Genomic DNA, 17,535 nt, shown 5'->3' with positions numbered 1-17,535 from the left:
GGAGAAAGAGGAACCCTCTTGCTGGTGGAAATGTAAATTGGTATAGTCACTGTGGAAACACAGTATGGAAGTTCCTTGAAAAATTAAAAACAGAAATATCATATGATCCAATAATTCTACTCCTGGGTATTTACAAAAAGAAAAAAAAAAACCTAATTTGAAAAGATATATGCACACCCTCCTTGTTTTACTACAGCATTATATACAATAGCCAAGATATGGAAGCAAACTAAGTGTCCACACATAGATGAATGGAAGGAGAAGATGTGGTATATATACCACACACGATGGAGTATTACTTGGCCATAAAAAGGGATGAGATCTTGCCATTCGTGACAATGTAGAAAGAACTAGAGGATATTATGCTAAGTGAAATAAGTCAGATAGAGAAAGACAAATACCATATCATTTCACTTATATGTGGAATATAAAAAACAAATGAATAAACAAACAAAAAGAAGAATCAGACCTATAAACACAGAAAACAAACTGACTATTGCCAGAGGGGTGGGGGCTGGGAGGATGGGAAAAATGGGTGAAGAAAAAGTGAGGAGGAGATAGAGGCTTCCAGTTATACAGTAAGTCACGGGAATAAAAGGTACACCATAGGGAATATGGTCAATGATACTGTAACAGCACTGTATGGTGACAGATGGTAGCTACACAGGTGGTAAGCATGGCATGATGTAGAGATACTGAATCACTATGTTGTACACCTGAAACCAATGTAACCTGTGTGTCAACTATACTCAAAGAGTTTTTTTAAAAAGATGACCCAACTATATGCTATCTATAACAAACTAAATAGGTAGGTTAAAGTAAAAGAATGGGAAAAAAATATACTATATATCATGCAAACAGTAATCAAGGGTGCCTGGGTCACTCGGTCGTTAAGCATCTGCCTTCAGCTCAGTGGTCCTGGTCCCAGGGTCCTGGGATCGAGCCCCCACATCGGGCTCCCTGCTCAGCGGGAAGCCTGCTTCTCCCTCTCCCACTCCCCCTGCTTGTGTTCCCTCTCTCGCTGTGTCTCTCTCTGTCGAATAAATAAATAAAATCTTAAGAAAAAAAAAAGTTAAAAAAAAAGAAAACTCAATAAAAAATACATATCAAAAGATTTGAGCAGGGCGCCTGGGTGGCTCAAATGGTTAAGCGTCTGCCTTTGGCTCAGGTCATGATCCCAGGGTCCTGGGATCGAGTCCTGCATCGGGCTCCCTGCTCCTTGGGAGCCTGCTTCTCTCTCTGCTTCTCTCTCTCTCTCTCTCTCTCTCCCTCTGTCTCTCATGAATAAATAAATAAAATCTTTAAAAAAAAAAAAAGATTTGAGCAGATACTTCACCAGATATACTGATGTCAAATTAGCACACAAAAAGATACTCAACACTTTTAGTCACAATGAGATACTACTACGTATCTATTAGAATAGCAATTTTTTTGGGCGCCTGGGTGGCTCAGTTGGTTAAGCGACTGCCTTCGGCTCAGGTCATGATCCTGGAGTCCCGGGATCGAGTCCCACATTGGGCTCCCTGCTCGGCGGGGAGTCTGCTTCTCCCTCTGACCTTCCCCCTCTCATGTGCTCTCTCTCTCTCTCATTCTCTCTCTCAAATAAATAAATAAAATATTTTTAAAAAGTAAAAGTTTATAGTAGCTAACTGAATAAAATTTTTTTTAAAATAATAAAAAAAGTTTAAAGAAATTTAAAAGAAGTAACCTTTCAGTATTCACAGTAATAGTATTATTTAATATTATTAATATTAAATCCTAAAACTATTATCAAAGGATAAACAAGTAAATAATCCTGCTACTGTGGTTAGGAACACAAGATTTTTTTTCACATAAGTAAAAAGCAGTACACACACAAAATCAAACAAATTAAAATTAAAACCTTTAATCGTAAAGTGGAACAGAACATATCAACATGAGTTTATAATCAAAAAAGCCTAGAAACAATACCAACTCAGTAGCGACTCAAGTACTGACAAAACTTATCGTCATGCCCGGTGGCAAACAAAACAGTTAACGGTCTAACTCCATTATCAGAGAAGAAAGCAATGAAAGGTGGACTTGGAGCTAAAAGCCAATAAACTGACGAGCAGCAAAAGTATATCAATAAGAATAACTACAATAGGGGCACCTGGGTAACTCAATCAGTTAAGTGTCTGCCTTCAGCTCAGGTCATGATCTCAGAGTCCTGGGATTGAGTCCCGCATCAGGCTCCCTGCTCAGTGGGGAGTCTGCTTCTCTCTCTCCCTCTGTTTCTCCCCACCACCCTCCCCTCGTGCTCTCTCCCTCTCTCTCAAATAAAATCTTTAAAAAAATTAACTACAACAGAGTAAAACACATCTAATGCATTTATGAAACCGTAACGATAATTTAAAATGAACAAAAAAACTAAACCTCATTGGTGATCAATGAAAGATGTTAGGGAACCAGCTCATTACTTTGAAAACTAGTGAACAAAGAGAAAAAATTGAGCACTTATTCTCCTTCCTGTAAGAACTCTATCTCAGGATAAACAAATAATCAATTAGGGGGATTTTTCTTTATGAAGTATTCTATCTACTAAATTTAAGAAGCAATGATAAAAACAGATGAATCACCATTTTGTAGCCCCTTGTGACATAAAAGCTCCAAGCAATTATTATCAATGGCTATTAAGGCCACAACGAGAGAGACAATTGAGAATTATGTGCCTCCTGGTAAAAATATTCAATAATTACCTATGACATATTCTCGCAAAAATTTAAGCCTCAATCTGATCAAGCCTCTGTATCACAATAACAGTTACAGAAAATTCAGGACCAGAGAACAGGCTGAATGAAACCATGGCGATGCAATCAGCAAAATCCAAAATGTGAGAGATTCTACAGGACAACAACCTAGTTCCTTCAACAATAAATTGCAAGGAACAGAATTACTTTGAACCTATAGATTAAACGAGACAAATCAACCTTGAAATGTTCAAACTTACATGGATCCCAATTTTTTTTAAATGACAATTGAAGAAATGTGAGCACTAATTAGATATTTGATATTAAGGAATTAATATTAATTTTAGATGTGATAATGATATATGTTATGTGTTTAAAAGAGTTTTTAGGGGCGCCTGGGTGGCTCAGTTGTTAAGCATCTGCCTTTGGCTCAGGTCATGATTCCAGGGTCCTGGGATCGAGCCCCACACTGGGCTCCCTGCTCAGCGGGAAGCTTGCTTCTCCCTCTCCCACACCCCCTGCTTGTGTTCCCTCTCTCGCTGTGTCTCTCTCTGTCAAAAAATAAATTAAAAAATCTTTAAAAAAAATAAAAGAGTTCTTTTTAAAGACACATACAAAAAGACATAGGAATGAAAAAATATTAATAATAATTATTAGAAGTCTGCTTCAAAATTATCCAGTGGGAGTAAAGACAATGAGTGGAGCTGAGATGAAACAAAACTGGCTATGAAATTAAGTAGCAAATGGGTACATGGGGGTTTCATTACATTATACAATTTGTTTTATTTTGGCATATGCTTGAAGCTTTCAAAATTAAAAGTTTTTCTTTAACCTGCCTTCATAAAAACTATAACAAAATCCCTTACACTTGACTGAAAATGTCTGATTCAATTTATGTATCTCCCAAATATATTTATATGTTCACACTAAGCTAAGGCCTTAGGACAAAAGAATGATGTTAATGGTATATTTTAAGGAATCAGCAAGTCAGCGAAAAATTTTATTTCAAAAAGAGAAACATTCCCAGCAATCTCAAAATCAAATGAGACACATAAAGAACCAACCAATTCTACTTGCTTTTCAGTAAGCATCTGGGTTTGAACATGATCTGCTGTTACAACAGATGACTCCTAGATCACCTCTGTGATTACCTGCCTAGTCACCAAGAGCAAGGTGGGATTATACTATAAGGCTGACTTACCAAATTTACAGTCTGTACTTTGAAGTCTCTAAAATGTTTTGAAGTTCACCAAAGGATAAATAAAAGTTGAGTTTTAAAATTCTAGTCTTTTACCAGATACCTAAATGTTTTCCACAGATAGAAAAAAAGAAAACTTTTAAAACAATTTAGAACTGCTTTAATACTATTCAGAAAGTATTACATAGAAAAGCAGATTTACATACCTTGCCTGGACTGTGAAGGTGTTACAGGAACTTCTTGGTTTGGCTCAAAAGGAAGTTCAGGTGTTAGGTTTTCAAACTGCTCTTTACTAATGAGATTTAGCTTCTTAAAGTTCTCAACTTCTTGCTGAAGTAGAATGGAGGAATCTAATTACTAAACTGGCTAGTAGAGTGACCAGCAGACAATAATTGTTACCAATCTCAAAAAACGAGTTTAACTACAACAGAATAAAAATTTCCTAATAATCTAGCATTATACTTATTAACAATTAATGTTCAGAATCTAAAAGAGGAACAGAGAACCCCAAAGTCTTATGAATATTATAATTAAAATACATTGTAAGAGCATACATTCTAATCATTCATTATTTGTTGAGCATTTACACACAGGTCCACTAGGGTATTATAGAGGTTACAAAGTAATCTAATAATGTATGTTCCCTACTCTTAAGGAATTTACAACTTAGATGGAAAAAAAGAAAGGTACACATAAAAATTAATAATATTAGGCAGCATATGAAAAATTGTTAATATTTAGTATAAGAATTGAGATCATCAGGGAGGCATCACAGAAGAGATGGGACAAGAATGAGAAATTTAGAGAAAGGGAAAAGCATTCCAAATCAGGTAATGCGAGCAAAGATGAGAAGCTTGGAATAAGCAACCATTTATTAGAAAATAATTCAGTTAATGAGAGGTGTAGAATCAATGGCAAAAAGGCCTGATACAGAAATGGGAGAAAGCTATTAGAAGACCTTTATACCAGGCCAAGAAGTTTTCACTTCATTTTCTAGTAATGGGAAACATGTGATGATAAATCTAGATGGCCCTGGAGGCTCATTTCCAAACCCCATTTATAAGGTTAGCAGCAAGAAGGCTTAGTAGGTTTGAGTTTTTTGAGCTTGAAGGAAGAAGAGGCCATCCCTGCCTCATGGACTGTTGAAGCTTCCCCTTTCTAACAACTGTTACATAGTCACTTAGATGTTCTCTGCCCCAACCTACATATATATAGAGAGGATTACAGAGTGGAGGTCAGTCTCTAGTGTAAGGTCATTTGGCCATGGTGCATTACGACCATTCATGCCTGGCCTAAGCTGTGAAATAAAAAGAGTTTGAGAGACTCCCTGCACTCTACTACTTTTTGTTAAGTTTCCTCTAATAAACCCTATATCACACCTACATCACTCAGTGCTAATGGGTCCATGACCCATTACAGAACAACATCCAAAGAGGATTTTAGCAGGTAAAAAACATAACAAAACTGTGAGATGGACCAAACTAAAAAATATCATCATTACAAAACAGTCATAGTACCTTGCTCTTAACAGCTAACCAAATAATCTTTCCCTTGTGCCTTCAAACATGAATAACTGTCAGCTCACACCATTCATTAGATCCTGCTAGTCTTTTAAACTAGGATCTATCATGTTTTCATGAAAATACATTTAATGATTACTTCAGGGGCGCCTGGGTAATTCAGTTGGTTAGGGGTCTGCCTTCAACTCAGGTCATGATCCTGGGATGTTGGGATAGAGCCCCGCATTGGGCTTTCTGCTCAGCGGGGAGTCTGCTTTTCCCTCTGCCTGCCGCTCCCCCTGCTAGTGCTGTCAAATAGATAAAATCTTTAAAAAAAAATGATTACTTCAGCTTTTGTACCTATACCAATACTGCGTTCCCAAAAGTCTTCAATAAGCTCTTCAAGCTAATTCAGAGTCATTACTCCTCACGGTCCCTTATCTTATTAGCAATTCCTACTAAAAAAAAAAAAATTACTGTTATGATTATCATATGCCAGAGATAAATAATATAGATCTAACCTAACGGGAACAGACCTCTGTAACTACCATTCAGGAAAAGATGTTACCAGCACCCTAGAAGTAACTTCATGCCCCTTCTTGTCACTACCCTCTTCCTCTCCCTAAAGACAATCAATTAGCTGACTTCAATACTACAGGTTTATTTTGCCCGGGTTTGAAATTTATAAAAATGTAATCATAAGGTATGGTTTATTGTATGCAAAATTATCTTCATGAGACTCCCTTATAGTTTGTAACACTACAGCAGAGGTCGGCAAACTACAGCCCCCAGAGGCCGAACAGGTCTTTGTAAATAGTTTCAGTGGATCACCGCCCTACCCATTTGCTTAATGGCATGTTTGCTTCATTGCTGCAACTGCAGAGTAGCTGGCATAATGTATGACCCATAAAGACTAAAATATTTACTATGTAGCTCTTCACACAAAAAATTTCCTCATCCATGCTCTATGGTATTCTATTGTATGATCACACCATAATTTTAAAAACCCCATTACACTGTTGATAAGCATTCAATTCCTTTTCAGATTACAACAATTACAAATAATGTTGTGATAAATATATTTTTACAAAACACTTCTCTTGCTGACAAAGATATAAATTTTTAAAGATTTTTATGTATTTATTTTAGAGAGAGTGGGGGTGCGGGGAGGGAGAGAGAATTTCAAGCATACTCTGTTGCCTGATGTGGGTCTTGAGCTCATGACCCAGAGATCATGACCCAAGCTAAAACGAAGAGTCAGGATGCTCAAGAGACTGAGGTACCCAGGCACCCCAAAGAACACATTTTATTGAATGTTTACTAGAACTGGAATTGTTGAAAAGGTTGGTATGCTTCAACTTTAGTAGAAAATGCCAAATACTTTTTCAGAGTAGTTGTACCTATTTATGTTCCCACTAGCAATACATATTGTTCTGCATCCTCACCAACACATGGTATTGTCAGTTTAAAAAATATGTAGTCATTCTAAAAAGGACCAAACTATGAATATACACAACAACTTGGATGGACCTCAAGGGCATTATGATTAAAAAATACCAATCTCAGGGCACTGGGGTGGCTCAGTCATTTCAGCATCTGCTTCAGCTCAGGTCATCCTGGGATGGAGTCCTGTGTCAGGCTCCCTGCTCAGCGGGGAACCTGCTTCTCCCTCTCCCTCTGCTGCTCCCCCTGCTTGTGCTCTCTCACTCTCTCTTTCATCAAATAAATAAAATCTTAAAAAAAAAATATCAATCTCAAAAGATCACATGCTCTATGATTCTATTTATAGAACATTACCAGAATGACAAAATTATAGAGATGGAGAACAGATTAGTGGTTACCAGGGGTTAGGAACAGTGAAGGGGAGGCACATAAATAGTGTCTTGACTGTGATGGTAGTTATATGAATCTACACGTGATAAAATGACGTTAAACTATACATACACGGGGCACCTGGATTGCTCAGTCGGTTAAGCATCTGCCTTCGGCTCAGGTCATGATCCCAGGGTCCTGGAATCGAGCCCAGCAGCGGGCTCTCTGCTTGGCGGAGAACCTGCTTCTCCCTCTCCTCCCTGCTTGTGTTCTATCTCTGTCTCTCTCTCTCTCAAATAAATAACAAAATCTTTAAAAAAAAACTATACACATACATTTGTGATAAGAAATGTCAATATTCTGGTTTTAATACTGTGCTTCAATTATGTAAGATATAAAATTTGGAGGGAACTAGGTGAAGGATACACTGGACTGCTCTGTACTATATTTCCAACATCCTGGAACTCTATATCTCAAAATAAAATCAAAACTTTAAATATATAGCCATTCTGGTAGATCTATGTGTAATCACATTATGGTTTAATTTTCATCTTTCTGATTACTAATGATGCTAAAAACATTTAGTATGTTTTATTTGGCTAGCCTCTTTTGTGAGGTGACTATTCAATTCTATTACTCAGTTTTTAAAGATTTTATTTAAGAGAGAGAAAGATAGCGAGAGAGAACAAATTGGGGGACGGGGGGGGCAGGGAGAGGAAGAAGCAGGCTTCCCGATGAGCAGGGAGTCCAACACAGGGGTCCATCCCAGAACCCTGGAACCATGACCTGAGCTGAAGGCAGACCCTTTACTGACTGAGCCACCCAGGTGCCCCCAATTCCATTACTCATTTTTCTATAGATTTCTTTTTCTTATTGATTTATGAGAACTCTTTATAAAATGTTGTAAATGTCTTCTTCCACTCTGTGAAAGAAGGAACTTGCCTTTCACTCTCTTACGGTGTCTTTTGGTGAAAAAAGTTTTTTTAATGTAATGCATTTTAAAAGTCATTTCCTTCATTGTGTAATTTCCTGTTTAAGAAATCTTTGCACTGTTGCTGGGAATGCAAACTGGTGCAACCACTTTGGAAAACAGTATGGAGGTTCCTCAAAAAGTAAAACCTAGAACTACTCTATGATCCAGCAATTGCACTAAGTATTTACCCAAAGGATATAAAAATACAGATTTGAAGGGGTACATGCAACCCGATGTTTATAGCAGCATTATCAACAATAGCCAAACTATGGAAAAAGCCCAAACGTTCATCAAGTGATGAATGGATAAAGAAAAGGTGGTAAATATATATATGATGGACTACGACTCAGCCATAAAAAGAATGAAATCTTGATATTTGCAACAACATGGATGGAGCTAGAGTGTAGAATGCTAAGCAAATTAAGTCAGTCAGAGAAAGACAAATATCATAGGTTTTCACTCATATGTGGAATTTAAGAAACAAAACAGATGAACATAGGGGAAGGGGGGAAAAGGAGAAAAAAAAAAAAGAAGAGAGAGGGAAACAAACCACCAGAGACTCCTAATGATAGTGAACAAACTGAGGGTTGATGGAGGAGGTGATTGGGGGATGGGCTGGATGGGTGATGGGTATTAGGAGGCACTTGTGATAAGTACTGGGTGTTGTATGTAAGTGATGAATCACTGAATTCTCCTGAAACCAATATTGCACTGCATGTTAACTAGCTAGAATTTAAATAAAAATTTCAAAATAAATAAAAATTTTTAAAAAGGAAATCTTTCCCCTTTCTATAGATGCTATATACCTTCCCTTTATAATTTTTCATCTGATTGTGAAATTAACTTACTCTATTGTAAAAGTTTGGGGAGCAAACTTTTGGGGAATAAAAGCAAAAAGCAACACACACACAGCTTTCCCTACTCAAATATCATATAGATACTATTTCATCTTTTAGAAATTTTATTATTTTGCCTTTCACATTTAGAATCACAAGATATGTAGAATTGATTCTTTGCATCTGGTAGGAGCTAAGGGTCAAAGTGCAAAAAAAATGTGTATTCTGCAGATGTTGATGCAGTATTTCATTATGTCAATTAAGCAGTTTCTTAACTGTATTGTTTGCATTTTCTACATCCTTATTGATTTTATCTTCTTGCTAAATCTTGCACTTTTCTTGATAAGAAAGGTGTTTCAAAATCTCCCACTACGATTATAAATTTGTTACCTGTCAATTTTTGTCTTATGTATCTTGATGCCATGTTATTAGATGCATACACATTTAGAAGTATTGTATTTTCTGTGGCAACTAAACCTTTTATACTTAAGAAGTGTCCCTTTCTATCTTGAATAATTCTTTTTGCTTTAAAAAATCCACTTTATCAATAGACTTACACCAGCTTTGTTGTATTTATTATCAGTATTTATTCAAATCTATAAACACATTTACCCTTTACAATGCTCTTCATTCTTTTCTATTTCTTCAAGTTTCCTTCTGGAATCATTTTCAAATCATTTTCAAAATCTTTTGACTGTATCTCCTATGCCTAAAAAACTCCCTTTAATATTTTCTTTAAAGCAGGGCACCTGGGTGGCTCAGTTGGTTAAGTGACTGCCTTCGGCTCAGGTCATGATCCTGGAGTCCCGGGATCGAGTCCCACATCGGGCTCCCTGCTCGGCAGGGAGTCTGCTTCTCCCTCTGACCCTCTTCCCTCTCGTGCTCTCTATCTCTCATTCTCTATCTCTCAAATAAAAAAATAAAAAAATCTTTAAAAAAATATTTTCTTTAAAGCAGATCTGCTGAAAATAAACTTACTCAATTTTCACATGGCTGAAATTATTTTACCTTCATTTTTAAACAAATTCATTGAGATATGACTCATTTACCATAAAATTTGCCTATTTTAAGTATACAATTAAATGATTTATTTACCTTTATTCCTGAACACTAGTTCCCTTTCAGTACTGTGATTATATCATCCCATTGTCTCTCCTGGATTCCATTATTTCTGCTGAGAAGTTAGCTGAAAGGCTTATTTAAAAACAACAACAACAACAACAACAAAAAAGTGTAGCTCTGGGGTGCCTGAATGGCTCAGTTGGTTAAACATCTGACTCTGGTTTCAGCTCAGGTCCTGATATCAGGGTTGTGGTATTAAGCCCTGTGTCGGGCTCCGCACTCAGTGCAGAATCTGCTGGAGTTTATCTCCCTCTCCCTCTGCCCTTCCCCGGCTTGTGCTGTCTCTAAAATAAATAAATAAAATATTTTTAAAAGATTTAAAAAACTGTAGCTTTTAATCTGTCTTTTTTCTATGGCTTTTATTATTTGCTTTCAGCAGTTTTACGAGGACGGCCTTGATGTGGTTTTCCTTGAATTTATACTCTTTGGAGTTCTCAGGACTTCTTAAGTTACCCCTCATCAGTTTTGGTAAAATACCACCTACAATCTCTTCAAATATTACTTCTACCTTATTCTCTCACTCATCTCTCTTCTGAGAATCCAAATATATGTTAGACCTTTTGACTATATGTCCTATGTCTTATACTATTTTCTGTATTATCCACCTTTTTTTAATGTTTTTATTAACATATAATGTATTATTTGTTTGAGGGGTACAGTCTTACACAATTCACAGCACTCACCCTAGTACATACCCTCCCCAGTGTCCATCACCCAGCCACCCCATTCCTCCCAGCCCCCTTCACTCCAGCAACCCTGTTTGTTTCCTGAGATTAAGAGTCCCTTATGGTTTATCTCCCTCTCTGGTTTCATCTCGTTTCATTTTTCCCTCCCTTCCCTATGATCCTCTTTCTTGTTTCTCAAATCCCTCATATCAGTGAGATCATATGATACTTGTCATTCTCTGATTGACTTATTCTGCTTAGCATAATACCCTCTAGGTTCCAACCACATCATTGCAACCATCAAAAAAAAAAAAAAATGAAATCTTGACATTATCCACTTTTTTTGCTCCATGTTTCACTCTGGAATCTTTTGTTCTATCTTATAGTTTAGTAATTCTGCATTCAGCTGCACTTATCTACTGTGAAGGCAACTCACTGTGCTCAGTTATTACACTTTTCATTTCTGGAATATCCATTTGGATCTTTTTTAAAGATTCTAGTTCTCCAATAAAATTCTCCACCTTTGTCTCTTTTTTCTTTTTTTAAGTCATATTAACAATAGCTAACTTAAAATCTGTTTGATAACTCTGTTATCTGAATCTCTATGGGTTGGGACACCTGAGTGGTTCAGTCAGTTAAGGTCTGCCTTCGGTTCAGGTCATGATCCTGGGGTCCTCCTGGGATTGAGTCCCACACTGGGCTCCCTGCTCAGTGGCAGGCCTGCTTTTCGCTCTGCCTGCTACTCCCCCTGCTTGTGCTCTCTCTGACAAATAAATAAATAAAATCATAAAAAAAAAAAAAAAAAAGAATCTCTATGGGTCTATTTCTTGTTCCCTTTTTTTTTTCCTATCACATCATCTTGTCTTCTTATATGCCTGATTATTTTCTGAGAGACAGAGATTGTTATTAAAAATTTGAGGCCTGGGGTGCCTAGGTGGCTCAGTCGTTGAGCGTCTGCCTTCGGCTCAGGTCATGATCCCAGAGTCCTGGGATCAAGCCCTGCATCGGGCTCCCTGCTCGGCAGGAAGCCTGTTTCTCCCTCTCCCGCTTGTGTTCCTTCTCTCGCTTTGCCTCTCTCTGTCAAATAAATAAATAAAATCTTAAAAAAAAAAACAATTTTTGAGGCCTAGGATGCTATTTTCCTCCAGAAAGGATTTGTTTGCTTCAGTTAAGTGGCTAGAGGCATCAGAATGTTGACTCAATAGAAGCTGACCACTGAAAGCAGATCTTTTCCAGTTCACCCTGATTTCTAAAATGTAGCCCTTTAGAGTTCCCAAAGCCTGGAAGGTTTACGAGAGGTCCCCTCCCTCCAGTTTTTGAATTCCAATTTTTGTCACACTAGCCCCATGAATTTTTTTTTTAAATCTCTTTTCTGCCTCTCAGTTGCTTTTTCTGGAACTGACAGATGCCTCTAAGGATATGCAGACACTGATGCCAGTCTTCTTTAGATTTCCTTCTTCCAGATTTTGACCACACAATTCTTTACTATACTGTTAGCTCTACTGTGCCTTCACAAAGATTTTTTTTTTAAAAAACCAACTTTCCTAGTTGTTCTCAACAGGAGGACTCACATGAATTAGCTAATCTACCACAACTAAACGTACATTCAAATCTAATTTTTGTTTTTTTATAAATTTATACCTTGCCTTGCTCAAAAACGGGCCAAAGAGTCTTAATCAAATGGATAAGAAATACTTATAAATACATGAATTACATTTCAGTGTGAGAGTTAAAAATAGGCACATATGAGGTACAAGAGTAGAAGAGTATTTTTCTGGAGTAGATAACAATAAAAGCTATCGAAGAAGTGTTTCCTGAGAGGATAATATCTGAACTAGGTTTTGCAATCTAAAGGATGAAAAGGAGTTTGGCAAGCAAACCATATGAAATGATACTGCAGGCAGAGGGAACAAAACATGCAATGTGGTAATGATGGAGTATAAAATTTAAATCTGAAAGCAGTGGCACAATGAAGATAGATATGTGAGAACCAAATCATGAATTATTATTTGCCAAGGATTTGCACGTTATTGTGGAGGGGAGAGTAAAGAAGCACTGATTAGCGTTAAGAAAAATATGCAAATGGTCAAATCTATACCTTAGAAATTTGAGGGATTACATTATTTTCCTTGAGATCATTTACGCTGAAAATAATGTAAGCCTGAAACAGTACCCATCATTGCAATCAAATGGAGAAAGCCTGACTGAAAATGAAATTAACATAGAAGAAAAGTACACCAAAGTTAGGGAGCAGAAAGATGCAAAATCATTCTCTTAAGTTTCAGAGAAATACTTGCCTGAAAGCAAGGACTGCTTCTTGGACTTCTAGTAATAAATTCTTCCCTTACTTGCTAAAGGGAGAAAGGAGAAAGAAAGGAAGACTATTCTGACAAAAGGAGAGCTAAAAAGAAAATAAACTAGAGCCAAGAACCTACTGTACAAACCACATGGAGAGATGATGCAGGCCAGAACTATTGTAAGGCAGTAGGAATGGATAGGAAAGGATGGATCGGACTTAGTGACAAACTGCATGCTGGAAGTTAGAAGTTGATGTCCTGAGGCATCCAACCTAAATTTAAAAATATAGAAGATAGGTTCCTTTAATTTCTTGAAATGGAGACAACATAAATGAGATACCTGAGGAACAAGAGAGACAGCTGGAAAATCTAATAGACTGGTTATATATTGCTAGATACCCACAGACACTGGGAAGTCATTAGCATACAGTTAATGACAAAGACTTGGGAGTAGATTCTCTTACTTGTAAACAAGATGATACAAGATAACAAAGTAATAGAGAGGAGATTAAGGACAGAACCAGGGAAGACCACATTTAAAAAACAAGCAAAAACTGTACGCTTAAAAATAGTTAAAACAGTGAAAAATAAATATATATATTTATACATGCATCTACAATAAAAAAAAAAGATATCCAAGAAAAAATAGAGAAGGGCAAATAGACCATCTTGTTGTGTCATAAAGTATGAAAAGTGCTAAACAGAAGGGGACATACCAGTTGTACACCAGTCAACCTGAGAGAGCTCTAACCTGACCAGATTTGAGATATTTTGAACATCAAAATGAATGATGATAGGGTAGCCTGGGTGGCTCAGTCAGTTAAGCGTCTGACTCTTGGTTTTGGCTCAGGTCATGATCTCGGGGTCATGAGATCAAGCCCTGCGTAGGGCCCTGCACTCAGTGGGGAATCTACTTGAGATTCTCTCACTCCCTCTCCCTCTGCCCCTCCCCCCACGCTCCCTCTAAAATAAATAAATATTTTTTAAGAAAGAATGATGACAGGATTGAAAAGGAATCCATTTGGGGCTCCTGTGTGGCTCAGTCGTTAAGTGTCTGCCTTAGGCTCAGGTCATGATCCCAGGGTCCTGGGATGGAGCCCCGCATCGGGCTCCCTGCTCGGCGGGAAGCCTGCTTCTCCCTCTCCCACTCCCCCTTGCTTGTGTTCCCTCTCTTGCTGTGTCTCTCTGTCAAATAAATAAAATCTTAAAAAAAAAGAAAAAAGGAAAGGAATCCATTCTAGAGTCCATACTGACCCTAAAAATAAATAAGTTATTTAATTAATTAATTTATTTATTATAAATAGGGGCACTTGGGTGGCTCGGTCGTTGGGTGTCTGCCTTTGGCTCAGGTCATGATCCCAGGGTCCTGGGATCGAGCCCCGCATCGGGCTCCCTGCTCAGCAGGAAGCCTGCTTCTCCCTCTCCCACTCCCCCGCTTGTGTTCCCTCTCTGTGTCTCTCTCTGATAATTAAATAAAATCTTAAAAAATAATAAAAATAAATAAGTGGAGAATAAAGTTTTTTTTACAGAAGAATGCAAAGTAATTAACATCAAGGGAACAAATAAAAAAATTACAATCATATAATCACCACAGTAGTAATATAGTCAGGCAAAAATCATCAATAAAGCCTAAAACATTGAGTGAGGACTGCTGCGGAGCAGTTTCAAATTGTCACTCCAGAGATAACTTATTAATTACAAAGGGAAAAAGGTATCTTTACAATGAAGAAATACGGTACACATCCTGATAACCAGATGACCAGTTCTAGAACTGACATCATTATGTCTCCTGAGGTAATGTACTGAACAGTGCACAACATCACCCAAGTAATATTTCTGCCAAAATACTTAACCTGAAATTAATCATATGGAAATGCCAGGCAAACCTAAACTGAGGGTAATTTTACAAAATTACTAACCTGGATGCTTCAAAAATGTCAATGTCATGAAAAAAAAAGGCTGAGAAATTCATCTAAATGAAAGAACATTAAAACATATAATTCTAAATGCAATGTGTAATCCTTGGTTAGAGTTGGTATAAAAAAAAGTTTTAAAGGACTTATGATAATTGGGAGGAATCTAAACATGGACTATATATTAGATATTAGCATTCTATCAATGCTAAACTTCCCGTGTTTGATAGTTATGGTTATGTAGGAGAATGCACTTGTTTTTAGGAGATATAGGATAATAGACATAGTGATGAAGTGGTGAAATGTCTACAAATAATTCTCACACGGTTCAGGGAAATGCATTTTATGTACATCCATAAATGTATTATATATAGAGAAAAAAAGGAAATGTGGTTAAGATGTTAACAACTGTTGAATCTAGGTGAAGGGTATACTGGTGTTCATTATTCTTGAAACTTTTCTAAAGGTTTGAAACACTCCAAAACAAAGACTTAGAGGGAATAAAATGCAGATGTGTATTACTGATAAATATGTCTATAATGTATATAAAAAACGAACACACTTTAATAATGTCTTCCAGAAGTATACATTTATCTACAATTCATATTGGCAAGAATAAGAAAGTTGAAGCAGGAAGGGTTTTCTTCAGCCAAGTTTCTGGAAAGAACCCTTGGCACTTCAACTATCTCACCTCCTATTTATATCAATATGCAGCACAGCGTGGATGGTAGAGGAGGTGAACAGCGAAGGTAAGATTTTTTTTTTTTAAGGATGCATATGACCTTAGAAAAAGTAAGAAACCAGTAGAAACAAAAATTAAGTTGAGAACATGTCCCTTGGTGGATCTGATCCCAGAAATCACTTGTTTTCTTGTCTTCTTCAAGTGAAACTATACATAACTACATCTATTTTTTCTCCTAAGAAGAAAAGTGGGCGTCCTTTTCTCTTTTGTTTCCCCTCTTGTTTTTCTATACCTTAAAAGTTCAATAATTTTTCCAGTTTTAATTCTCCTTTCTACACTAAGTACCCTAAAATCTACATTACTGGCTTCCTTACCATCTCCAGGATTTACAGAGGATTAAAGGCATTTTACATGAAGAGACACCATGACACCATCAACATTTTCAAATCTAATCCCAGTATCATTCCCTTTCAGTTTTTCCTTGTTAATTTTCCTATTTCTGTCACACTGATACTATGAACTGTTTCTTTAAAATCTCTTCCCAATTTGGCACTTTTTCATTCTCACAAAGCCTGGAACATAATCAGTTGTTAATGAATGTGGAAAAAAAAATAATATCACTTTGGCTCAACATTTCATTTCACCTTTACTATAAATGAGTTTTTTAACTCAATTTCTGCCCTCTCCAACTCTGACCTAGGGTAACTGTGTTAAATTAAACCATATTAAATCATATTTTGATCACACCACTTTATAAGAACTACAACTTCTCCTTATTCTATTTTTTTAAAGATTTATTTATTTATTTGAAAGAGAGAGAGAAGGCACAAGTAGGCAGAGTGGCAGGCAGAGGGAGAAGCAGGCTCTCTGCTGAGCAGGGAGCCCGATGTGGGGCTCGATCCCAGGACCCTGGGATCATGACCTGAGGTGAAGGCAGACGCTTAACCAACTGAGCCACTCAGGCGCCCCATACAACTTCTCATTCTAAATTCCTACATAGCTTTCAAGATACTTCACACTCTGGTCCCATCTCACCTACCCAAATAATTTTCAATTTCAGTCAAGTACCATTTCTAACATTTAACTTACAGAAATTTGATTTAGGGGCGCCTGGGTGGCTTAGTCGGTTAAGCGTCTGACTCTTGGTTTCCCTTCAGGTCATGATCTCGCATCCTGTGTCAGGTTCTACACTCAACAGGGATCTGCTTGAGATTCTCTCTCCCTCTCCATCTGCCCCTCCCCCCGCTCTCTCTCTCTCAAATAGATTTTTTTTTAATTTAGTTTATACTTGTGCAGCAATAACAATAACTATAATGTGCCAGCAATGCAACTGCCATTCTATTCAATGAACAAATATACTAATGTAAGTAATTAAACCCTAAAATTCTAACTCACATAAGAAAAAAAACAACAAAAGGATGTATACATTTTAATAATATCCTGATCACTGGAAAGTAAAGTGTCCAAACAAGTATAGTTACACCAAATCCTTAAGGACCTAATTATAATTAAGGGGTTTTTTGTTTTGTTTTTTGTTTTTAAGTAGGCTCCATGCCCACTGGGGAGTGCAATGCAGGGCTTGAACGGACGATGCTGAGATCAAGACCTGAGCTGAGATCAAGAGTCAATTAAGTGACTAACCCACCCAGGCACCTCAGGGGCTTTTGTTTTAAAAATAAAGTTGAGAACCATAGTGTAACAACATTTGCATTTTTTTTGCATTATTTTAAAAAGTAGTCTCTAAGAAGAAAGATGACCATGAACATAAAGAGCCACCAAGTCAGACTCTCCCATAAATTTGCTCAAGTGCTTCAAACAGTGAAACATTTG

The 17,535-nt window shown here is 37.1% G+C and overlaps 1 protein-coding gene across 7 annotated transcripts in view; it reads right to left on the bottom strand.

The window, feature by feature from the left end:
- LARP1B (La ribonucleoprotein 1B) overlaps positions 1 to 17,535 on the bottom strand; it is a 118,917-nt gene that overhangs the window by 25,100 nt on the left and 76,282 nt on the right. For 6 of the 7 annotated variants that reach the window (XR_003520754.2, XM_027598742.2, XM_027598740.2 and 3 more), the window contains one exon: positions 4,113 to 4,236. The exons of the other annotated variant lie outside the window; for it this stretch is intronic. Coding sequence is in view for 5 of the 6 variants with exons in the window: in XM_027598742.2 (XP_027454543.1) it covers positions 4,113 to 4,236 (124 nt within the window). In the remaining variant the exon portion in view is untranslated. The remainder of the gene's footprint in view (positions 1 to 4,112; positions 4,237 to 17,535) is intronic. 7 annotated transcript variants of the gene reach the window in all.

This window comes from Zalophus californianus, chromosome 2 (assembly GCF_009762305.2).
Source record: "Zalophus californianus isolate mZalCal1 chromosome 2, mZalCal1.pri.v2, whole genome shotgun sequence".
In the NCBI taxonomy this organism is placed as follows: Eukaryota; Metazoa; Chordata; class Mammalia; order Carnivora; family Otariidae; genus Zalophus; species Zalophus californianus.
Note: the sequence above shows the minus strand (reverse complement) of the source record. Positions and strands in the feature narration are given on the sequence as shown.